This window comes from Petaurus breviceps, unplaced genomic scaffold (genome assembly GCF_028583685.1).
Source record: "Petaurus breviceps papuanus isolate PSGF00001 unplaced genomic scaffold, PetGlider_PUasm1.0 90504, whole genome shotgun sequence".
NCBI classification, from domain to species: Eukaryota; Metazoa; Chordata; class Mammalia; order Diprotodontia; family Petauridae; genus Petaurus; species Petaurus breviceps.
In genome coordinates, this window is record NW_027187266.1 from 994,440 (window position 1) to 1,020,315 (window position 25,876).

General features: G+C 38.9%; 1 protein-coding gene and 1 pseudogene across 8 annotated transcripts in view; one reads left to right on the plus strand and one right to left on the minus strand.

The window, feature by feature from the left end:
• The window catches only part of MCM8 (minichromosome maintenance 8 homologous recombination repair factor), a 77,116-nt gene that overhangs the window by 2,216 nt on the left and 49,024 nt on the right, over positions 1-25,876 (plus strand). For 6 of the 8 annotated variants that reach the window (XR_011163299.1, XM_069062784.1, XM_069062783.1 and 3 more), the window contains exons 2-7: positions 603-750; positions 1,150-1,233; positions 12,258-12,340; positions 12,482-12,631; positions 13,745-13,848; positions 18,577-18,775. Coding sequence is in view for 7 of the 8 variants with exons in the window: in XM_069062784.1 (XP_068918885.1) it covers positions 606-750; positions 1,150-1,233; positions 12,258-12,340; positions 12,482-12,631; positions 13,745-13,848; positions 18,577-18,775 (765 nt within the window). In the remaining variant the exon portion in view is untranslated. Of the gene's footprint in view, positions 1-599; positions 751-1,149; positions 1,234-12,257; positions 12,341-12,481; positions 12,632-13,744; positions 13,849-18,576; positions 18,776-25,876 lie in introns of those variants that run through there. The other 2 variants (XM_069062786.1, XM_069062788.1) reach the window with 2 other exon arrangements.
• LOC138141889 (putative deoxyribonuclease TATDN2 pseudogene) lies at positions 1,265-7,017 on the minus strand (annotated as a pseudogene).

Sequence of the window (25,876 nt, forward strand, 5' to 3'; positions counted from 1 at the left end):
TGAGAAGACTATTGCAGTAGTGGGAGCATGAGGTGATGAGGGCCTGCACAATAGTCAATGTCAAAGGAGAGGAGGGATCAGATACAAAAGATGTAGAATTGCCAGAATTTGACAATTGGTATGGGAAGTGAATGAAAGTAAGGAGTCAAGGATGACACCTGGATTGCAAGCCTGGGTGACAGAATAGTGGTTGCCCTCAAAAGTAATAGGGAAGTTAGGAAGAGGAGAGGTTTTGTTGGGGAAAGATAATGCTATATTGGACATGTTGAATTTAAGGTACCTGTAAGACAAGTAGCTTGAAATGTCCAATTGAAAGTGAGATAATACTTGTAAAAAAAAAAGCACTTGCACAGTAACTGGCCCATAGGCAATATGTAAATGCTTATTCCCTTCCCCAGAGATAGGAAACTGGAGATGTAAGATTGGAAGTCAGGAGAAAAGGTAGGGCTAGATAAATAGATCTGTAAGTCCTCTATCTAGATCTAAGTATGATTAATAACAGATTGTGATATATTCCATTATTTCAAATATGTTTACTATTGCACAATTTCAGGTATCATCCATATGGCTTTGGCTAAAACCCTTTTAATTTCTGTCAGTAGGGCATGAGTGCCAATTTTAGAGGCAGAGGATTTGGACGAGGAAGATTTCAAAGCTGGAGAAGAGGGAGAGGTGGTTGGGGCTCTGGTAAAGGGAGAGGAAAAGAACAAAGAAGTGACGGGAAGGAAACTACAGAGAAACATGTTTCATGTAAGTATGACACCTTATTTTTAGTTATTTATTGCCTGAGGAAGAGCTAAAGCTCTCTACATGGCAGTTGATGGTATACATTATAGGGTGTGAGAATATCCCCAAGAGGCTTTTGAGACTCTTTATCTTGGAAATTTTTTATATCGTTCTTTTGAAAACATAATTTAATTTTGTTTTTTTAAGCAATCAGGGTTAAGTAACTTGCTCAAGGTTACATGGCCAGATGTTTCTGGGTGGGTGCTAAGTGTCTGGGCCCGGATTCGATCCCCAGTTCATCCCAACACTGGAGCCGGTGCTCTTACTTGCTGTGCTACCTGGCTGCCCCCATATTTAATTTTTTAAGAATCATTTTGAAGAAGTTTGAGGAATGTTTTAATCTTAACCTATTTTATCTTTCAGTACAAAACCTAGAACCTTGGCCACGGCAATCAACTCTAGACCAGTTCATACCATATAAAGGCTGGAAATTTTATTTCTCTGAAGGTAAAGTCAAGAGTAGAGTGGATAAATGACATTTTCTTGACTACTTTCTGGAACCCAGGTTTCAGGTATACAGCAAAATTTGCATTCTGTAGCATGGCATGGTAGAAAGGTTCTATATTTGGAGAATAGTACTCAACTTTGTGCATAGGCACTGGCTGTAAAGGGAGGCAGGAAGACTGCAGTTTAAAACCTCCCTCAAAGACTTAGTTCGCTTCTGTGACATTGAACAAATCACGCAACCTTTTTGTGTCTCATTTTCTTTTTTTTTTATTTTTCATTTATTTATTTTTAGTTTTCAACATTCATTTCCACAAGATTTTGAGTTACAATTTTTTCTCTCCCTGTCTTTTCCCTACTCCCCACCCCAAAATAGCAAGCCTACGGAATACCCCTTCCCCCAATCTGTTCTCTCTTATATCTTCCCCCTTCAGCCCCCTAACGTTCTAGTAGGGCAAGATGGGTTTCTATACCCCAGTATCTGTATATCTTATTTCCCAGATGCATGTAAAAAACAAATTTTTAAACATTTGTTTTTAAAACTTTGAGTTCCAGATTTTTTTCCCCTTATTCCCTCCTCACCCACCCCCACTGGGAAGATAAGCAATTCAATATAGATTGTACATGTGTAGTTACCCAAATCATTTCCATAGTAGTTATATTGTGAAAGACTAACTATAAATTTCCTTCCATCCTATCCCGCCCCACCTCCCCACTTATTCTATTTTCTCCTTTGATCCTATCCCTTTTCAAAAATGTTTGCTTCTAACTACCCTCTCCCCTAGTCTGCCCTCCCTTCTGTCCTCCCCCCTCTAATCCCCTACCCCCCCCCATTTTCCTTTAGGGTAAGATACCCAAGTGAGTGTGTATGTTTTTCCTTCCTTAGGCCAAATTTTTTTTTTTTTTTTTTTTGGCTTTTTGGAGGGCAATTGGGGTTAAGTGACTTGCCCAAGGTCACACGGCTAGTTTTTGTATTAAATGTCTGAGGCCAGATTTGAACTCAGGTCCTCCTGACTCCAGGGCCAGGGCTCTATTCACTGTGCCACCTAGCTGCTCCTCCTTAGGGCAAATTCAATAAGAATAAGGTTATCCCATTCCCTTTCACCTTCCTGCTCTTCCCCTCCATTGTAACAGTTTTCTCTTGCCTCTTTTATATGAGATAATTTACCCTAATCTATTGCTCCCTTTCTCCTTCTCCCAATAAATTCCTCTCTCACCTCTTTATTTTTTTAGATATCATCCCTTCATATTCAACTGATCCTATGACCTCTATGTATACATGAACATGCAAATGCCCACTCTCACATATATATTTATATACACATACATCCTCCTATACATATATATGTATGTATACATCTAGATACATATGTATTCCCTTCAGCTATCTTCATACTGAGAAAAGTCTTATGAGTTACAATTATCGTTTTTCTATGTAGGAATGTAAATAGTTCAACTTTGATAAATTCCTTATGATTTCCTTTTCCTGTTTACCTTCTCATGCTTCTCTTGCTTCTTGTATTTGAAAGTCAAATTTTCTGTTCAGCTCTGGTTTTTTCATCAAGAATGCTTGAAAGTCCTCTTTTTCATTGAATGACCATATTTTTCCTGTAGCATTATACTCAGTTTTGCTGGGTAGGAGATTCTTGGTTTTAATCCTAGCTCCTTTGACCTCTAGAATATCATATTGCAAGCCCTTTGATCCCTTAATGTAGAAGCTGCTAGGTCTTGTGTTATCCTGATTGTGTTTCCACAACAAATTGTTTCTTCCTGACTGTTTGCAGTATTTTCTCCTTGACTTAGGAACTCTGGAATTTGGCTATAATATTCCCAGGAGTTTCCTTTTTGGGATCTTTTTCAAGAGGTGGTGAATTCTTTCAATTTCTGTTTTGCCCTCTGGTTCTAGAATATCAGGGCAATTTTGTTTGATAATTTCTTAAAAGATGGTGTCTAGGCTCTTTTTTTGATCATGGCTTTCAGGTAGTCCAATAATTTTTAAATTATCTTTCCTGGATCTATTTTCCAGGTCAGTGGTTTTTCCAGTGAGATATTTCACATTGCCTTCTATTTTTTTCATTTGTTTGGATCTGTTTTATAGTATCTTGATTTCTCATAAAGTCATTAGCTTTGAATTGCTCCCATCCATTTTTTTTTTCCTGCTTAAGATGATTTTATTGAAAAACTTTTATGCTGGTTAACCAGAGGCTACAGTTTGTGGAGATTCAGTTCAGCAACCTTTTCTGCACCCTAAGGTGCCCCAAATTCCCCCACCTCTCAGGCTCGTTTCAGCTAGCAAGCTAGCTTCCTGTTTAACCTCTGAATGGGTTTCTCATCCACAGGACCTAAGGGTCTGTGAAGAGACTTCTAAGAAAACTTCCCTCCCTCCTTGACAATACCATGCCATGGTTACCCCTGGATACCCCTTTCACAGTCCAAGCACACTCTATGCTGGGATCAGGCAGTGGGCCATGTATATATCCTGTGGCTGGGTCTCCAAGAAAGGTGCAAGGGAAAGAAGAAGGTTGTAAGCCATCAAAAGTTCACCTTAAGGCAAATCTGGCTTAAAGAGTAATCCTATGTTTACATTTTTTGTACTGGAAAAAAATGCAGTCAGAATTTTAGAAAATACAGTTTGGTATAGATTTATATAAACCCTAACATCCCCTGCCTTCCCTTAAAGGCTGTAGAGGCGGCTGGTGTTATGTCGCAAGGCGGCCAAGGTCTGGGAGAGTGGCTCACCTCTGACCTTAGCAATCTCTCGAACTGTGTGGAGGGCCAGACCTGGGTGGGCATACTGGCAAAGGCTCTTGGGGACCTGACGAGGGAGGAAGTACGGAGCATCACTTTCCACGATGATCCTCTCCAAGGGTATCTGTCTCAATGTTTCCCTGACTTTCCAGGCAGAAGAATAGGTCACAAGGGCTGTGAATCCCACGGAGAGGTTGGGAAAGTGCTTCAACAGGGGCTCAATGACAGAATAGCTACCAGTGAAGCAATGCCTATGGATTTTATAGTCTGTAGGCACAAATTTCTTCATGATTGAGAGCAAATCTTCATCTGCTTCTCGGCAGTGTATCACCAGTGGTTTCTTCAAAACCACAGCTAACTGCAATTGCCTTTCAAATACCTTTCGCTGATCTGAGACAGGAGAAGTACATTTATAAGAATAATCCAGTCCCATTTCTCCAAATGCAACAGCCTTGGGATGTCTCAAAGCCTGAAGGAGGTTTCTTTCTTGATGTTCATTGTAGTATTGGGAAAAATGAGGGTGACAACCAAATGCCCCCCAGACAAAGTTCTCTTTCAACAGATCCTCCCATAGGCAATCTGTCAGGGTTCTAGGGTCACAGAAGTCAGTGATGCAACCTTGGAATTCTTCTGGGAAGGAGCTGCTATAAATCTTTCTAAACTTTGAAAATGTGCCTTGGAATGACAACTTGGAATAAAGCATGTCCAAGTGACAGTGGGTGTCAATGAAGCCCACTGAATCTTGGCTCCCCTTTCCTTCCCAGTATGAGGAGCTTGTTTGCTCTCGAGAAAAACAAGGCGCCTCTTCACAGAACATTCTTTTTCCCCTCACCTTTTCCTCTTCCCATGTCCTAGAAGAATGAGGAGAAGAGGACTCAAGGGTCATCTTGTATTCTGCCACTTCCAAGTCCCTGGAGGTATTCTTGGACTTGCTGTAAACAATCTCAGCAGAGCCATCACTAGGTTGACGCTTATTATTTCCCATTATGTTTGAAGTATCACCAAAGCTGTTGGTGGAGGGATAACAGAAAGGCTTAGGACTGCCAGCCCAGTAATTGGCATAGTCATGCCAAGGGCTGCCATACAAATGAGCTGGGTACATGACAAAATCAGTAGTGGTGGATTCTACTACTTTGGACTCTGAAACGACAGAGGTGTTCAAAGAAACAGAATCCCCTTGGGAGAACCGGAGGGTGGAAATATCTTCCATATCTGACCAGTCACTTTGTGAAGAAGGATTTTCTATCACCACCTCCCTCTCTTTAGGCCTCTGTCCTGAGTGGGGCTCTCTGCTTTTTTCTCTTACTGTCCTTAGGTTACCAGGTAGCTTTTCGCTTGAGTTACCTTGAGAGTCCCTAACCATAGTTATACTAGTGATATTTCCTCTGTCTGCTTCATCTCCCTCCTGGCTGCTTTCTGGCAGGTGTTGCTGCTTTTCCTTAACTGGAAAGGAAACCTTGACACTCTTCTTGCCAGGCTCTTCTCTGCTTCTAGGGCTGGAGTCATGGTTTTGCTCTGGCTCCCCAGTCTCTGTCTTTTTCTTTCTTGGCATGGATTTCCCCAGAATGCCCTGGAGGGCCTTCAGGTAGATCACTGTGGACCCCTGGTCCTTGACTCTCCCCTTCATCCTCTGGGTCACCCCAGCTTCCTCCACAGACTTACTTTGACTCTCAGCCTCAGCTGCAAAATCCTTGGGACCACCTTTCCGGTGGGAAGTTTCAGTCCCCAGGGTGCACATTTCTTGGGTGGAGGGGCAGCCAGGCAGGGAAGGGCTTCCTAAGCCAGAGACAGTGCCATCAGCCCTCCTGATTAGCTCGGTGCAGCTGTTAGCCCCACCCACACCTGAGGAATCAGAACTGTTGGGTTGGCGGGGAGGGCTGGAGAATTTCCCGCCACCGGAATATTTGGGGGTCACCTCCTCCTTGCCAGGGTCCTCCGGGGGCCGGCAGGGCCCTCTCCCATGGGCAGGCTTGTCCTTGCCTGGCTGGCGGGAGCTGGGAGTAGGGGGAGGATTGGCATCGGAAGAGGCCGGGGAAGCCGTGGCGGAGGAAGCCGGGGCAGACTGGGGCGGGGGCTCCCTGCACCTGCGCTTGCTGGGGAAGCCATCAGAGCCATTTCCCCAGTGGTACTTGACCTTGCGCAGCCAGTCAGACGCCATGGACACCTGCAAATTTAACGCGGGACAAACGGGTTATCCCTGGGCCAGGCCCCAGGAAGCCAGGGGAGTGCGGCCGGGGCGGCAGCCGGAGGACGGCACAGGCTGCAGGAGCTCGCCAGGAGCAACGTCAAGCCCGACTCCTCATCCACGAACCCTAAGACAGCGGTTGAGAGTGGCCCCTGGGGGAGGAGCCGCTTTCCTCAGCCTGGCCTGTGGCCTCCTACCGTCTCCTCAGGGCCTGTGCGAGCCTGTACGTCACAGCTCCTGCGCATGCGCATGGCCAGGTCGACGCTCTGCACCCAGGTTCCCCCCCCCAAAGCGCTCCTGGTGCCGTCAGTCCATTCCCTTCCCGTCCTCCCGGTCTCTTTCCTTTCCCACCTCCAGTCTAATTTTGAAGACGTTATTCTCTTCAGTGAGTTTGTGAAAGTCCTTTTCCATCTGGCAAAATCAGCTTTTTAAAGCATTCTTCTCATTGGCTTTTAGGGCCTCTTTTGCCATTTGCATTATTCTATTTTTTTTTTTTTTTACTCTGGAGGGGGGAAGGAGGGAATGCAGGGCAATTGGGATTAAGTGACTTGCCTAAGGTCACAGGGCTGGTAAGTGTGAAGTGTGCCTTCAAATTTGAACTCAGGTCCACCTGCCTCCAGGGCCAGTGCTCTATTTACTGTGCCACCTAGCTGCCTCATGTTAGTCTATTTTTTTTCTAGAAATATTTTATTTATTTTTTCATTTTACAAATGCTTTATTAACTTCTAATTTACATCATTCAATTCTGCCAGATTTTGAGTTACAAATTTTTTCGGTTTTTCCCCTACCCACAGCCCCAAAATAGCAGACCCACAGGATATCTCCTCCTCCAATCTGCTCTATCCCATATCTTCTCCCATACTGCCTTTGACATTTCCAGTAGGGTATGGTGTATCTCTGTGCCCTAGTGCCTGTATAACATTTCCCAATTACATGTAAAATAATATTAATAATAGTGTGTGTATATATATATATACACATATATACATATATATATATATATATTTCTTAAACATTTGATTTTAAAACTTTGAATTCCAGATTCATTCCCTTCCTCCTTTGTCACCCACCCTTACTGGGAAGTAAGAAGTTCAGTATAGGTTGTACATGTATAGCTATGCAAAACATTAACATAGTAGATATATTGTAAAAGACTGGCTATATTTCCCTCCCTCCTATCCCACTTCCCACTTGTTCTATTCTCTACTTTGATGTCGTCACTTTTCAAAAGTGGGTGCTTCCAAATTCCTTCCCCACCAGCCTGCCCTCCCTTCCATCATCCCCCCTCTCATCCCCTTCCCCCCTACTCTCCTATGGGATGAGATACCCTATTTAGTGTGTATTTCATTCCCTCCCTGAGCCAAATTCAATGAGAATAAGGCTGACCCATTCCCTTTTACCTTCCTATTCTTCCCCTCCATTGTAACCATTTTCCCTTGCCTCTTCTAAATGATGTAGTTTACCCTATTCTGTCTCTCCCCATCTCCTCTCATTATATTCCTCCCTCACCTCTTAATTTCACTTTTTAAGTATCATCCCTTCCTATTAATTGGACCTATGCCCCCTATGTATATCTGTAAACATATATATACACATTTACATAAGTATTCATATGCCCATATGCCCATATACCCTGATAAAGCTATATTTATATATATATATATATACATGTATTCCCTTCATCTATTTTCATACTGAGAAAAGTTTCATCAGTTACAATTATCATTTTTCCATGTAGGAATGTTAATAGTTCAACTTTGATAAGTGGCTTATGATTTCTTTTCCCTGTTTACCTTCTCAAGCTTCTCTTGCTTCTTGTATCTGAATGTCAAATTTTCTATTCAACTCTGGTTTTTTTCATCAAGAATGCTTGAAAGTCCTCTATTCCACTGAATGACCATATTTTCTCCTGAAACATGATACTGAGTTTTGCTGGGTAGGTGATTCTTGGTTTTAATCCCAGCTCCTTTGCCCTCTGGAATGTCATATTCCAGGCCCTTCAGTCCCTTAGTGTAGAAGCTGCCAGATCCTGTGTTATCCTTGATTGTGTTTCCACAATATTCAAATTGTTTCTTCCTGCTGCTTATGATATTCTCTCCTTGATCTGGGAATTCCGGAAGCTGGCTATAATATTCCTAGGAGTTTTTTGGGGGGGGATATTTTTCAGTAGGTAATCAGTGGATTCTTTCAACCTCTCTTTTGCCTTCTGGTTCTAAAACATCAAGGCAATTTTCCTTGAGAATTTCTTGGAAGATGATTTCTAGGTTCTTTCTTTGATCATAGCTTTCAGATAGTCCAATAATTTTTAAATTATCTCTCCTGGATCTATTTTCCAGGTCAGTGGTTTTTCTCTTGAGATATTTCACATTGCCTTCTTTTTTTTCATTTGTTTGGATCTGTTTAATAGTATTTTGATTTATCATAAAGTCATTTAGCTTCCCTTTGCTCCATTCTAAATCTGAAGGAATGATTCTCCTCAGTGAGCTTTTGAGATTCTTTTTCCATTTGGCAAATTCGACTTTTTAAGGTGTGATTTTCCTCAGTTAGGCTGTTGACTCTCTTTTCATAATTTTCTTGCATTGTTCTCATTTCTCTTCCCAATTTTTCCTCCATTTCTCTTATCTGCTTCTTAAGGTCCTCTATGGCCTATAACCAGTTCATATTTTCCTTTGAAGCTTTTGGTGCAAGGGTTCTGACTTCACAGTCTTTCTCCTGTTCCATGCTTTGATCCTTTTTGTCCCCAAAACGGGAGTCTAATGTTGGATTCTTCTGTTCCTTTGCCTGGTCCTGTCACCCCTCAGTCACTTGACCCCTGGGCTTTTTGCCACAGTAGGACTCTTTCACCAGAGAGGGGAGCTTCCATCCCAAACGCTGGAGTTTTCTCAGCTGCTGGAGGTATTAGTTGGGTGCCCTCTCTGAAGCCTCCACATGCTCTGGCAATCTGGTCACACACCCCAGGACCTCCACCCTAGACTGCAATCCAGATCCAAGCAGGTTAAAGCAAGGGTGATTACCCCTTAGACTGGTTGCTTGGTCCCCCTACAGTCTGCAGGCCAGGAGCTGAAGCCACAACATGGCCCCGGCTGCGCAGAGGTGTCTCAGTGGCAACACACTACCAACTACTGGTCCCAAAGTCCACACTGCACTGACCTCTTTGTCCTTAGCATCTATGTGTTGATCACTCTGGAAACAGCCACAGCTGCTGTTGATCTGGAGTCCCTGAGGCCGGGGGCTGGTCAGGTCCGCCCTGTGGCTAAAACCTCTGGCTCACGTGGGCCTGTGCTCAGCCCCCAGAGTGCTGCGCTGGCCAATTCCTGCCAGCCTGCTCCTCAGCGGGAAGTTAGCTTCTCTGTGTCATTTAGTGGGTTCTATAGCTCCAAAGTTTGTTCAAAGTCCCCTTTTACATGAATTGGGGAAGGTAGAAGCTGGAGCCAAGCGGAGGTCCTGTTTTTACACTGCCATCTTGACTCTGCCCCACTGTTAGTCTATTTTTTAAGGTGTTATTTTCTTCAGTGTATTTTTGGGTCACCTTTAGCAGGCTGTTGTCTTGCTTTTCATGATTTTCCTGCATCATTCTCATTTCTCTTCCTGATATTTCCTCTACTTCTCTTACTTGATTTTTAAAATCCTTCTTGAGCTCCTTCATGGCCTGTAACCAGTTAATATTTTTCTTGGAGGCTTTTGATGCAGGAGTTCTGACTTCACTGTCTTCCTCCTGCTCCATGCCTTGATCCTTTTTTGTCCCCAAAAAAGGATTCTATCAACTGTTTGTGCTTCTTCTGCTTGCTCATATCGGCAGCCAATTACTTGACTTTTGAGCTCTTTGCCACTTTATATTTCTGCTTCTAGAATGGAGAGAGCTATGTCCCAAATCTGTGGGGTTTTTGCAGCTGCCGGAGCTGTTAGATGGGTGCCCTCTCTACAACTTCCACTTGCTGTGGCTCACTGGTCACACACCCCAGGACCATCACCCAAGACCTTGATCTGGATCCAGGAAGGTCATAGCAAGAGCGCTTAGCCTCTGAATGGTCGCTTGGTTCCCCTACAATCTGTATGTCAGAAGCTCCAGAAGTAGCCACATGGCAATGGCTGCAGCCACTGCACCTCTTCCTCTTCTAGCTCCAGGGGTAGCAGCTGGACTGCACTCCCCCTGTTCCAACAAAGTTCCACACTGACCTTTTACTTTGTCTTTGTTATTTGTGGATTGAGATGTCTGGAAACTGCTACAGCTGCTGGTGGTCCATTCTCCTGAAGTCCACTCCACCCGTAGCTGGTTGGGGCCACCCTGGGGCTAAAACTTCAGGCTCACCTGGGGCTGTGCTCCCAGCCTGTGGTGATGGACCCTGCCTGCCTGCTTCCTTCAGCAGATTTGTTTCTCTCTGTCACTTTGTGGGTTCTGTAGCTCTAAAGTTTGTTTAGAGTCATTTTTTACATGTATTGGAGGAGGTGGAAGCTGAAGCCGAGCAGAAGTCCTGTTTCTATTCCACCATCTTGGCTCCACCCCCCACCCCCACCCCACCCCCGTCTCATTTTATTCCTCTGAAAAAGAGGGGGCTGAATGTGTTGGCCTTCATCAGACCCTTGCATTCAGTCTGTGTCCTATAAATCCTTATTCTGCCACTTCCTTTTGTGTGATGTTGGCCAAACTACTCCATCCCTCTGAGCCTTGATTTTCTCATCTTTTAAATAAAAAGGTCAGATTAGATGGCTAAGGTATTTTCCAGCTTTAAATCTGTGAACCTATCTAGATGGGATTTAGTTATTCAGTAGTTTAAACTGAACCTGGCATTGTAATATACTGCTATAAGCCCATCTTCTGGTTGAGACTGGTGAATCTCTTAACCTCCAAGTTGTAGTGAGCTTCAGTCAGGTATCCTTACAATATGGTGAACCCTAGGCTTGGAAGCTGAGAACTATCATGCTGCCTGATGATGGCTGAACCAACTCAGTTGAGAAACAGTAGCTCAAAGCTCCCATTGCTGATCAGGGTGAAGTCAGAGACTCAGGTGGCCCTTGGCTACATGGACATTCAATTTATCATCTAGTTTAATATTCTTTTCATAGTGTGTGGGATATGGAGACCCTAACCCAACTTGACTACTCGGAGACCTCTTAAAGTGAAGGTAGAAAGATTTATTAGAATCTTGGAAGAAGCGGGCGGTCCAGTCTCTGGGACAGCACCAAGAGAGAGGAGGCCGCTGTACATAAGCTAAAGCTGGGTTAAATAAGCAAGGGTTATGAATATTAACATAATTATTACTAATGAGGCTCTAATCTTGTTACATAATACATGAGGCCCATTACGTCAGTGTATTACAACCTCAGAATACTGGACCCCTCCTTTCAGCCTACCCTTGATACATTCTTATCTGGACTTGAGGGTCCCAAGGCTACTGTCTGTCCTTTGATTGGTCAAATCCACCTGCTACTGCCAGCTCCTTCCATTATTCATTATTTTTAGTATTATCTATGAGTTTTTGTCTGGGAACCAGGGACTGAGCTTCTTTTCTAAGGTTACTGCCTGTTCTCCCTTATCAGTAGTCTTGTCCAGCAATTCTTGCAGTTCTGTAGAAACAACTCTTTCATGGTAAACTGGGTGAGAAGGACTGACTGGAATAGAGCAACTATACAGAAAGATTTCTAAAGTTTCAAAGTCACATAATTTCTAATAAAAAATGAAAACTTAGGCCTAAGACCTAAGGACTTACTTACTTTAGCAGACAGTCTCTGAGAAACCACACTTTTACCTTTCCCATACAATAGTCAAGAATGTCACATAAACTTTTGCATAGAAGGAAAAATTTGGAACAGGGACAACCTTAGAGATCATCTAGCCCAAGTCTTATTTTACAGATAAGAAAACTGAGGCGTCATAGAAGTTAAGTGATTTCCCAAGATCATTAGCTGGAGGGAGGACATAGAACACATCTCCTAATCCACAGTTCTCTGATGTTCCTGTTAGACCATGAGACCTCTGTAATATTTGTATGCATCAAGGTAGAATGTGTGTGTGTGTTTATAAATATACTTTACACATATACATACGTGTGTATATACATAGTTCTTTTGATACTGACAGCATATGTTGGATTAGTTTACAGCGATAGTTCTCCTTTTGTTCAGAAGATTCAAGCATTTGAAAATTTTTTCACAAAGCACATCGAGTTGTACGATAAGGTAAGAATCCCATATAACAAAATTTTTGTCTTAATGTGTGAGTATTTTTAAAGTACTTAATAAAAATACTTTTTTTTAAAAATTCAGGTAGGAAATTTTGCATGCACGATGAAAATATGACCTTATGTCATTATATTCTAGGATGAAATAGAAAGAAAAGGAAGTATTTTGGTGGATTATAAAGAACTGACACAAGATGATATATTGATTAACTTGATTCCAAACATAGCAACTGAATTAAGAGATATGCCTGAAAAAACATTGGCCTGCATGGGTCTGGCAATTCATCAGGTAAAAATTTATACTGTGGGCTTTGTCAAATTTTGAAAGAAAGCAAATTCTTCAGGGTAGTCCCTTCAAAAATATTATTCTCTTAGCCTTTACCAACAAAAACATCTCTAATGACTAGGACTGGCAATATTCCTAGGTTGATGAGCCCTAAATTTAAATCAGTATGTAATGGCATACACACCACACCCTACAGATACTGTAGTTTAATGATGTGAATAAAAATAGTTAATATTTATATTGAGTTTTCCTCATGGATAGTACATTCCTATGAAATAGATAGTATAAGAATTTATACCATTTTCAGAGAGGAAAATTGCAGCTTATAGGGGCAGTGTCATTTGCCCAGTGTCACATATAGTCCTGGAGCTCAGACCTTTAGATCTTAAGATTCTAAGCCCAGTCTTTTTGATTTTCTTTGATGATTCCTCTTGGGAGAAAATAAATTGGGCTGTATTGTTGAATGCATGTGTTACATTAAATAATGCTATTCTGTTAAATTCTGTCATCTGTGTGGAGATTCTTAATTTGTTTCTCTTTGAGATTTGTGTTTGTCTAATTACTTTTTTCCCCAGACATATAATTTCATTGGTGTGGAAATTCTCTCCACCAATTCAGATCAGCAACTAATTTATAACTTAGTTTATAATCTTAGAGAATTGTTTGGTGGGCTAAAAGGTTAAGTTAATTTACCTATGCTTCTACAACTACAATGTGACAGTCAGGAATTGAACCCAGGTCTCCCAATCCTTTAACATTATACAACATTGCCTTTCTGAAATTTTCTTTAGATTCTAGAGCATTCTTTGATAGAACCAAGCTAAGCTGACATGAGGCCTCCTTGTTGACTATTTTAACCTGGGAGACTTGGTAGCCAGGTCATAACTGAACCAGAGATAGCAAATGGAGTTTGAAAACTCAGCCTTGAAACAATGAGTCAGGCCAAATGGTAGTCACTTGTCAGAGCAAAAGCATAGCAAATAGCAGAGTAATCTTTCATAGAAAATAATTTGTGACAAAAGGATTATTAGCTAAAATGTTTCTGGAAATATCATATGTAAATTTATTCCTGTATAAAACACTATATAAAAAAGTCTCTGTATCTTACCTATTTAGATATTAACAAAAGATCTTGAAAGACATGCAGCTGAATTACAGGCCCAAGAGGGATTATCACGTGAAGGAGAAACAATTGTAAACGTACCACATATCATTGCAAGGTAAAGAATGAATTTGTGTTATACAGTTTCTTAGAATATGGATATTGAAAACTAAGAAAGTTTCTATTTAAAAGAATCTAACAGAGATAGGATACGCACTTAGTTCTATTTTGTTGAGGTGAACCAATTCTGAGTCTTAAAAGAAAAATATGAAAATTGTCATTTTTGAATATTCACACACACACTGAATAGTTACTGACAACATTGCTACCTGGATTTGTTACTTATGTATATAGTGTACTATTAAGTTACTAAGTCTCCTTGTGACTAATTTTTGTTATATTTTATACAAGTTATGAGACATGAGAGAATTAATTCAGCCTTAATAACTTTAAAAACTTATTATTAAACACAGATATAGCCATCTACATTGATAGGGAATAGATATGGCATAATCAGCATGGCCTGGAATTTATAAGTGAAATTTTCAGTGTTTTTTTAAGATGCATTGAAAGTTACTGAATTGGGTGTCATTACAGGGCATATCCTAAGTTCATCATTTATTTATCTTCATATATTCTTTTTTTTAAATGCTTTTTTAACTTCTGATTTACATCATTCATTTCCACCAGATTTTGAGTTACAAATTTTTTCCTGTTTTTCCCCTACCTACTACCCCAAAAGAGCAGGCCCACGGGATATCCCCTCCTCCAATCTGCTCTCTTCCATATCATCTCCCATACACCCCTTTGACTTTTCCAGTAGGACATGGTGGATCTCTGTGCCCCAGTGCCTGTATATCTTATTTCCCAATTACATGTAAAATAGTATTAATAATGGTGTGTATATGTATATATATAATTTTAAACATTTTATTTTAAAACATTGAATTCTAGATTCATTCCCTTCCTCCCTTGTCACCCATCCTTACTGGGAAGATAAGCAATTCGGTATAGGTTGTATACGTATAGCTATTCAAAATATTCCCATAGTGGATATATTGCAAAAGGCTTACTATATTTCCCTCCCTCCTATCCCACCACCCACTTGTTCTATTCTCTACTTTGATCCCATCCCTTTTGAAAAGTGAGTGCTTCCAACTTCCCTCCCCGCTAGCCTACCCTCCCTTACACCATCCCCCCTCTCATCCCCTTCCCCCCAACTCTCCTGTAGGGTGAAATACCATATTTAGTGTGTATTTCATTCCCTCCCTGAGCCAAATTCAGTGAGAATAAGTTTGGCCCATTCACTTTTGCTTTCCTATTCTTCCCCTCCATTGTAACCATTTTCCCTTGCCTCTTCTATATGAGATAGTTTACCCCATTCTGTCTTTCTCAATCTCCTCTCATTATATTCCTCTCCTACCTCTTAATTTCACCTTTTAAGTATCATCCCTTCCTATTAAATTGGACTTGTGCCCTCTATTTATGTATACCTCTAAGCATATATACACACATTCACATATGTATTCATATGCCCGTATACCCTCCGATATAGACATATGTGTGTGTGTGTATTTCTATTCCTTTCAGCTATTTTCATAATGAGAAAAGTTTCATCAGTTACAATTATCATTTTTCCATGTAGGAATGTTAATAGTTCAACTTTGATAAGTGGCTTATGATTTCTTTTCCCTGTTTACCTTCTCAAGCTTCTCTTGCTTCTTGTATCTGAATGTCAAATTTTCTATTCAACTCTGGTTTTTTCATCAAGAATGCTTGAAAGTTCTCTATTCCACTGAATGACCATATTTTCCCCTGAAACATGATACTGAGTTTTGCTGGGTAGGTGATTCTTGGTTTTAATCCCAGCTCCTTTGCCCTCCAGAATATCATATTCCAGGCCCTTCAGTCCCTCAGTTTAGAAGCCGCCAGATCCCTTTGATCCACATGTTATCCTGATTGTGTTTCCACAATATTCAAATTGTTTCTCCCTGGCTGCTTGTAATATTCTCTCCTTGATCTGGGAATTCCAGAACCTGGCTATAATATTCCTACGAGGTTTCTTTTTGGGATCTTTTTCAGGAGGTGATCAGTGGATTCTTTCAACCTCTATTTTGCCTTCTGGTTCTAAAACATTGGGGCAATTTTCCTTGAGAATTTCTTGGAAGATGATTTCTAGGTTCTTTCTTTGATCATGGTTTTCAGGTAGTTCAATAATTTTTAAATTTTCTCTCCTGGATCTTTTTTCTAGGTCAGTGGTTTTTCCCATGAGATATTTCACATTGCATTCTATTCTTTCATTTGTTTGGATCTGTTTAACAGCATCTTGATTTGTCATAAAGTCATTAGGTTCCATTTGTTCCAATCTAATTCTGAAGGAATTATTCTCCTCAGTGAGCTTTTGAGATTTTTTTTTTTTTTGCTTTTTGGAGGGCATTTGGGGTTAAGTGACTTGCCCAAGGTAACAGGGCTAGTTTTTGTGTTAAGTGTCTGAGGCCAGATGCAAACCCAGGTCCTCCTGACTCCAGAGCTTTTGAGATTCTTTTTCCATCTGGCAAATTTGGCTTTTTAAGGCATTCTTCTCCTCATTGCCTTTTTGAGCCTCTTTTGCCATTTGAGTTAGTCTATTTTTTAAGGTGTTATTTTCCTCAGTCAGGTTATTGACTCTCATTTCATAATTTTCTTGCATTGTTTTCATTTCTCTTCCTAGGTTTTCCTCCACTTCTCTTATCTGCTTCTTAAGGTCCTCTATGGCCTGTAAAAAGCTCGTATTTTCCTTTGAGGCTTTTGGTGCAGGAGTTCTGACTTCACAGTCTTCCTCTATTCCATGCTTTGATCCTTTTTTTTTTCCTTCAAGTTGTTTTTTTGTTTGTTTTTTAATTAATTTTTTTGTTTCCTTTTAGTTTACAGGATTCAATTCCACAATTTCATGAGTTTCACATTTTGTCCCCCTCTCTCCCCTCCCCGCCATGGCGGCATATAGTCAAGTATAGGATCTGTAAATACTTTCAAATTATACATTAGTCAGGTTATAAAGACGGATTGTATCAGATGGAATGAAAAATGGTAAAGAGGACATAAAACCAAACAAAAGAAGGAAAAAGATCAGGTATTTTGCTTCCACCTGGATATAAGCTCAGTTCTTTCTAGTTCTTTCTCTGGATGCACATATTTCTCTCCATCATGAGTCTTTTGGGATTGACTTATATCACTGCATTTCTGAGAAGAGTCCAGTCTATCAAAGTTGGTCATCACACATACGTTGTGTCTGTAATTGTGTACAAATTTCTCCTGGTTTTACTCTTCTCACTCATCAGTTCATATAAGCCTCTCCAGATAAATATGAAGACGGTCTACTAGTTTCTTATAGCACAATAGTATTCCATAACATGCATATACCACAACTTGTTCAGTCATTCCCCAGTTGATGGGCACCCCCTTAATTTCCAATTCTTTGCTACCACAAAAAGAGCTGCAATAAACAATTTTGTACATATGGGTCTTCCTCCCACTTCTATGATCTCTTTGGGATATAACCCTAGAAGTGGTATTGCTGGGTCAAAGGATATGAAAGTATTTATAGCCCTTTGGGCATAATTCCAGATTGCTCTCCAGAAAGGCTGGATCAGTTCACAAGTCCACCAGCAATGCATTAGTGTTCCAATTTGCCCACATCCTCTCCAGCATTTGTCATTTTCCTGTTTTGTCATCTTAGCCAATCTGACTGGTGAGATATGGTACCTCAGAGTTTTGATTTGCATTTCCCTAATCAATAGTGATTTAGAGCATTTCTTCATGTCGTGCTTTTTCCTTTTTGTCCCCCAAATAAGAGTCTAATGTTGGAGTCTTCTCTTTGTTTTGTTTCCTTTGTCTCGTCATGTCACCCCTCAGTCACTTGACCCCTGGGCTTTTTGCCACAGTAGGACTCTGCCACCAGACAGGGGAGCTTCCATCCCAAATGCTGGGGTTTTCTCAGCTGCCTGAGGTATTATTTGGGTGCCCTCTCTGAGGCTTCCACACACTCTGGCTCTGGGTCACACACCCCAGGATCTCTACCCTAGATCCAAGCAGGTTAAAACAAAAGCGATTACCCCTCAGACTGGTTGCTTGGTCCCCCTACACTCTGCAGGCCAGGAGCTGAAGCTGCCAGGTGGGGGCAGCTGCACGCTACGGCTCCTCAGCGGCTTCTCGCCCTGGGGGCAGAAGCCGACACACTCCCAAGTACTGATCCCAAAGTCCACACTGCACTGACCTCTCACTTTTTCCTTGGCATCTATATGTTGATAATTCTGGAAACTGCCACAGCTGCTGGTGATCTGGAGTCCCTCCAGCCAGTGATTGGTCAGGCCCTCCCAGGGGCAAAAACCTTGGGCTTTCATGGTGCTGGGCTTGGCTGCCAGAGCTCTTTGCTGGCGGATTCCTACCAGCCTGCTAGGCTGTCCTCAGCGGGAGGTTAGCTTCTTTGTGTCATTTTGTGGGTTCTGTAGCTCCAAAGTTTGTTCAGAGTCCCCTTTTACATGAATTGGTGGGATGGAAGCTGGAGCCCCACGGAAGTCCTGTTTCTTCACTGCCATCTTGACTCTGCCCCCTAGGACTATCTTCATATAGTCTTACTTGTGGAAATTTTTTTTTTCAAAAGAATGTCATAAGGGGGAAGGAAGAGAGAAGAAAAAAGTCCTTGTATTTTTAATGTCTTCACTTTGTGATTTCATGTATAGTTTGATAATTCAGTAGTAGTTCCTAAAAGCTATATATAAAAGTAAAGGCAGCGACATCTTTTTATTTTTCATTATATTTTTCTATTTTTCTTTATAAATCTCTTATATGTGTGTTTCCATTATTTTAGGGTATACAACTATGACTCCCTAACTCAGCTGAAAAATGTCCGAGCCAATTGCTATGGAAAATACATTGCTTTACGAGGAACAGTTGTTCGAGTCAGTAACATAAAACCTCTTTGCACCAAAATGGCTTTTTTGTGTGCTGCCTGTGGAGAAATACAAAGTTTTTCTTTTCCAGATGGAAAATACAGTCTTCCCACAAAGGTAATTTCAAGTCTTCATTGTCAAAGACCTTTTTTTTAACCCTTAGAGAATAAAGAATGCTAAATGTAACCATGAATATAGTGAGTTTGTTATGTGCTCCACCTCACTCCATTTTTTTGCTTTTTGGAGGGGGGAAGGCAGGGCAATTGGGGTTAAGTGACTTGCCCAAGGTCGCACGGCTAGTAAGTATTAAGTATCTGAGGTCAGATTTGAACTCAGGTCCTCCTGACTCCAGGGCCACCTAGCCACCCACCTCCCTCCATTTTTCAGAATTCCTTCTTTGTTATTGTTGTCATTCATTTGCTTCAGTTGTGTCTGACTCTTTATTACCCTATTTGTCGTTTTCTTGGCAAAGATATTGCCCATTTGTATCCTGTGACTATCAGTTGGAGAATGACTCCTATTCTTATAAATTTGATAAAATTCTCTATATATTTGAGGTATGAGGCCTTTTTCCAAGAAACTGTCTGTAAAATTTTCCCCAATTTTCTGCTTTCCTCCTAATCTTGGCTACATTAGTTTTATTTGTTTTAAATTTAGTGTAATCAAAATTATCCATTTTACCTCTCACAGTCTCTCTCCCTCTCTAATTTATAAATTCTCCTGTCCATAAATCTGATCCATAATATATTCCTTGTTCTTCTAAGTTACTTGTGATACCTCACTTTATGTCTAGGTCAAGACCTTATCTTGGCAAATGGTGTAAGATATTTGTCTATATCTGATTTCTCCCATACTGCTTTCTAGTTTTCCCAGTAATTTTTACTAAAAGATGAATTCTTATCCTGGAAGTTTAAATCTTTACTTTTATCAAGCACAAGATTACTATAATAACTTATAATTATAATTATAATAATAAATAATTATTATAATAATAATAATATGTATGGTATATCTACTCTATTCAACTGATCTACCTTCCTATTTCTTTTTTTTTTTTTAAAGCAATCGGGGTTAAGTAACTTGCTCAAGGTTACACAGCCAGTTATTTCTGGGTGTGGTGCTAAGTGTCTGAGCCTGGATTCGATCCCCAGGTCATCCCGACACTGGAGCCGCTGCTCTTACTCGCTGTGCTACCTGGCCACCCTTACTTTTCTATTTCTTAGCTAGTACCAAATAGTTTTGATAATTATTGCCTTATAACAGATTTTAAGATCTGTCACTACTCGATCTCCTTCCTTTACGTTTTTTTTCCTGTCAATTCCTTTGATATTCTTGACCTTTTGTGTTTCCAAATTAATTGTGTTATTATTTTGTCTAGCTCAGTAAAATAATTTTTTGGTAATTAAATTGGGATGGCATTGAATAAATAGATTAATTTAGGTAGAATTATCATTTTTCTTATATTGGCATAGCTCACCCATGGGCAATTACTATTTTTTCAGATGTTTAAACGTGACTTTATTTGTATAAAAAGTATTTTATAGCTATTTTCTTATAGTTCTTGGGTTTGTCTTGGTATATATATACTCTCAGGTATTTCATATTGTTTGTGGTTATTTTTAATGAATTATCTCTTAGTTTTTCTTTTAGCAGGACTTTGTTGATTTGTGTGGCTTTATTTTATATCCTGCTACTCTACTAAAATTATTAATTTAACTAGCTTTTAGTTGAATCTCTAGGATTTTCCAAGTAAACTATCATATTTTCTTCAAAAAGAGATAGTTTTATTACCTCTTTACCCATTCTGATTCTTTCTGTTTCCTTTTTTTAATCTTATTGTTATTGCTAGCATTTCTAAAACAATGTTCAATAAAAGTAGTGATAATGGGCACCCTTGTTTCATTCCTGATCTTATTAGGAAGACATCTAGCTTATCCCCATTACGGCTAATGTTTATTTATGTTTTTGTGTAGGTGCTTCTTATCATTTTAAGGAAAAATCCATTTATACCTATGCTTTCAAATATTTTTAATAGGAATCAGTGATTTATTATGTCAAAAGCTTTTGCTGCATCTGTTGATATAATTGTATATTTTTAAAAATTTTTGTTCTTGATACAATCAATTATGTTAATAGTTTTACTTATATTAAACCATTCCTGCAGTCCTGGTATAAATCCCACTTGGTCATAATATATAATCTTTGTGATGTATTGTTATAATCTCTTATCTAACATTTTAAGATTCTTGCATCAATATTCATTAGTGAAATTGGTCTGTACTTTTCTTTCTCTGTTTTTGCTCTTCCTGGCTTAGTTATCAGTACCATATTTATTCCATAAAAGGAGTTTGGTAGAACTCCTTTTTGACTATTATTCCAAATAATTTATTTAATATTGGAACTAGCTGATCTTTAAATGTTTGATAGAATTAATTTGCAAATCTATTTAGTCCTGATGCTGTATTTTTAGGAAACTCATTTATGACCTGTTCAGTCTATCTTACTGAAGTAAGTTTATTTAGATATTCTATTTCCTCTTCTGTTAATGTGGACAGTTTATGTTTTTATAAGTATTCTTCCATTTCACTTAAACTGTTACATTTATTGACATATAATTGGGATAAATAACTCCTAGTGATTGCTGTGATTTCATCTTCATTTCATTTGTCATAATAGTGATTTGATTTTCTTCTTTTTAAAAAATCGTATTGATCAATGTTTTTATCTACTTTATTCATTTTTTCATAAGACCAACTCCTAGATTTATTTATTAACTCGTTGGTTTTCTTACGTTCAGTTTTTGTTATTGTTATTTTGCTTTTTGGAGGGCAATTGGGGTTAATTGACTTGCCCAAGGTCACACAGCTAGTTTTTGTGTTGTGTCTGGGGCTGGATTTGAACTTAGATCCCTCCTGACTCCAGGGCTGGTGACCTATTCACTGCTCCACCTAGCCATCCTTTTTTTTTTTTTTTTTTTTGCTTTTTGTAGGGGGAGAGTAGGGCAATTGGGGTTAAGTGACTTGCCCAAGGTCACACACCTAGTAAGTGTGTCAAGTGTCTGAGGCCAGATCTTACATTCACTTTTATTAATCTCACTTTTGATTTTCAGGATTTCTAATTTGGTATTTAATTGGGCATTTTTAATTTGTTCTTTTTCTATTAAATTGCATACCCATTTCATTGATCTGCTCTTTCATTATTGTAAGCATTTAGAGTTAGACATTTTCCTCTGAATACTGCTTTTTCTGTATCCCATAAGTTTTGATATGTTGTCTCATTATTATTCTCTTTAATAAAATTATTTATTGTTTCTATGACTTGTTCTTTAACCCACTCATTCTTTAAGATTAGGTTATTAATATCCAGTTATTTTTTAATCTATGTTTTTATGGTCCCTTAATAAATATAATTCTTATTGCATTATGATCTGAAAAAGATGCATTTAATATTTTTATTTTTCTATATTTAACTATTTGTAGCCAAATAAAAGGTCAGTTTTTATAGTGGTGCCACGTACAGCTTAGAAAAAGTTATCTTCTTTTTTATTCCCATTCAATTCTCCTAGATATCTATCTTATCTAGCTTTTCTAAGATTTTATTAATCTACTTGACTTCTTTTTTATTTATTTTTTGTTTAGATTTATCTAATTCTTAAAGGGGAAAGTTGAAATCCCCCATTACTATAATTCTGCTGTCTATTTCTACCTGTATTTCATTTACCTTTTCCTTTAAAAATTTGGATAGGATAGCATTTGGTGCATGCTTGTTTAGTACTGATATTCATTATCTATGGTGCCTTTTAACGTTATGTAGTTTCCCTCTTATCTCTTTTCATTAAATCTATTTTAGCTTTAACTTTGTCTGAGATTGTGATTGCTGCCTTTGCTTTTTTTTACATCAGTTGAAGCATAATAAATTTTTATCCAGCCCTTTAATTTTACTCTCATTTTTAATGTGTCTCTCATTTTTAAATGTGTTTCTTATAAACAACATTGTGGGGGCGGCCAGGTGGCTCAGCGAGTAAGAGCACCGGCTCCAGTGTCGGGATGACCTGGATCAAATCCGGGCTCAGATACTCAGCACCACACCCAGAAATAACTGGCCGTGTAACCTTGAGCAAGTTACTTAACCCCGATTGCTTTAAAAAAATAAAATAAAATAAACAACATATTGTCAAGTTCTGTTTTTTGATCCATTCTGTTTCTGTTTATATGGGTGAGTTTATCCTATTCACATTCCAAGTTTTAATTACTATTGTATCTCCCTTTACCCTATTTTTCCTCACGTTTATTCTTTCCTCTCTCTTTTTACCCTATCCCTCCTCAGAAATCTATTTTACTTCTGACTACTGCCTCCCTAACCTGCACACCCTTCTAAAAGCCCCTCCCTTTTCCTATCCCCTTGCCCTCCTATTTCTCTATAAGTTAAGAAGACTTTTATGCCCTACTAAATGTATATGTTGTTCCTTCTTTCATCCAGTACTGATGAGAATAAGGTTCCTGCCCAATACCGTATCCTCCCCTCCCCTGTAAGCGTTCTTCCTTCCATTTATATCTCTTTTGTATGAGATAATTTATCTTATTTTAATCCTCCCTACGCATGTCTATTTTTTAGGATCATCTCATCATAATCAACTCAACCTCAAACTTTCTATCTATGTATATGTTCTTTTGAACTGCCATAGTAATGATAACATTCTTAAGAGTTAGAAATTTCATTTATTAAATCTGTTATAATTAGTCTTTCATGTTTACCGTCTTATGTTTCTCCTAGTTTTTATAAGTTAAATTTTCTGTTCAGTTCTGGTCTTTTCTTTGAGAATACTTGAAAGTTCGTTAAATGCCCAATTTTTCTTGCACCATCACTTGTTTCTTAATGCTGCTTACTTGGACCTCAGCTTCCTCCAAACCAAATGAAAATTGTCTTCTGAAATGCAGTTGGTATGTTTATTGACATCTAGTATAAGAGTAACAGAAAATATTTCTGTTTCTCTGGTTGTATCTTGATAGTTGTATTCTCATATAAGTTAAGGGGATTCTTGCTATTTTGTTTATTTGGAATTCAGCCTCCTGCACATGAACTTCGCATTCCTCTTTTAGGTGTATTCATCACTCATGTGTCCATAGCTGTAAACAAAATATACTTTTACTTCTTTGATGTACTGCGCTAGTGGTGGTCTTTTATCTGATGGTTATAACCTTTGTTTTCATAGTCTTTTATTTTCACAATTAGATTTTGTTTATTCTACCTTTACAGATTATTTGTAAACTTTTGTCTTAAATATGTATTAATAATATGATCTTTGGGGTGCTTACAGTGTAAGTTCCTTGAGGGCAGGGACTTTTGCTTCTTTCTGTATCCCTGGCACTTAGCATAGTGCCTAGCTAGCACATAGTAGGTACTTAATAAATGCTTATTGATTACTTCTTTAGTCCATATGTAAGAGAATGATCTAGAGCAGAGATTCTTAACCACAAGTCAATGAACTTGTTTTTTCAGTATTTTCATAACTTTACTTCAGCATAATTTATTTTCTTTTTGATCCTGTGCATTTTATTTTGTACATTTAAAAATATTATTCTAACAGAGTTCCATAGGTTTCACCAGAGTGCTAAAGGGGGTCCATGATGCAAAAAACCCTAAGAGCTCCTGTACTAAAACCAGTTGGGATTGATTCACCCTGTTGGGAATTCTTCATTACAAGGAGACACTCAGTCTTTCCTTTGGGTGACACTTTTGCTGCCAAGCCTTTGCTTTGTGCACTGTCTACCATAGAAGATGTTGTTTCTGTCCATTTCACAAATAAATTTATATCTTTCAAACTCGAGAACCGTCATACTCCATTTTCCTAATAGGACATTTTTTTCCTTGATGAATTCCTCAGAAGGGAATATGTAAATCATTTCCCCATGCATTGTTCTCTAGTGTCACTATGTCTGGTATTTTCACATCATCCAGTAGATTAAATTATTTATTAAATATTTAACATATTCCCATGCTGACTGAATAGAACCCCTTTCCAAGTCTGATCTTACTCTGAATTACCTTGGAATCTTCCAATTCTTTGACATTTTTTTTTAACATTCTTAAAATGTTCTTATGTTTATTCTCTGGGGTCCACTCTTAAAATCAAGATATCCTTATTAGTTTCCAATTCAAAAACACCAAAATATTTAATAAACAGATCAGGCTTCATTTTTTTTTTGAAAAGTGATAATAAAAATCTTTATTTAATAAACAGTAATGCTAAATTTGCTTTTTCAAAATTTTCATTACCCCAGATGGGGTCACAGAGTCAGAGGTGACTGAAACATCAACAAATGCTAAACTTAATACTAACCATGCAGTTTATAAGGTAATAAATAATAGTTCTATATAATTAGCATGTAACAAACAAGACAGTAAAACAGGCAAAGTAATGTCATTTATTGTCAGCAGTATGCACTTTGCATATATGAGTTTTTGAGAAAATACCAATAGGAAAAGAAAAATAAACAAAAATCCCAGATGTAAACCCCAAGATGTAATAGAATTATTATGGTTAGAAAAACCCATTTTGTTCTCTTTACCTTTCCCCATCAGCCTAAGCCAGTGCTAAGATTTTGTGCTTCAGTCAGCAGTAATTTACTACGCACCATCACTGTGTATTAGCAACTGCTTAGGTGCAGGGGTTAAATTATGTAGGTGAAAGTAATTCTAATAATATTAGGTTTGACACCTAATAAAAAAAGGTAAAAAGCCTTTGATGAGATTGCACACTACTGTGGAGACACAGTTCAGTCATTTTTCAGTCATTTCCAACTTTTCATGACCCCATTTGGAGTTTTCTTGGCAGATACTAGAGTAATTTGCTATTTCCATCTTTAGCTTATTTTATAGATGAGGAAACTGAGGCAAACAGGGTTAAGTGACTTGCCCACGGCCACAATGCTAGTAGTAAATGTCTTAAAGCCACATTTGAACTAAGGAAGATAAGTCTTCCTGAATCTAGCCCCTGCACTCCATCCATTGTACCATGTAGCTGTACTATGGTGACATAACATGTCCACAGAAATAAGATATTTACAAAATAAACAGATTTTTGGGGAAGATACTAAGAACTGGGTATATCAGGAAAAGGCATTTTAAGGGAAGTGGCCCACATGCTGAGCTAGGGCTTCAAGAGGTGTTAGTAAGGAGAGAGAACATTTCAGATATAGGGTCAGACTGAAAAAAAAA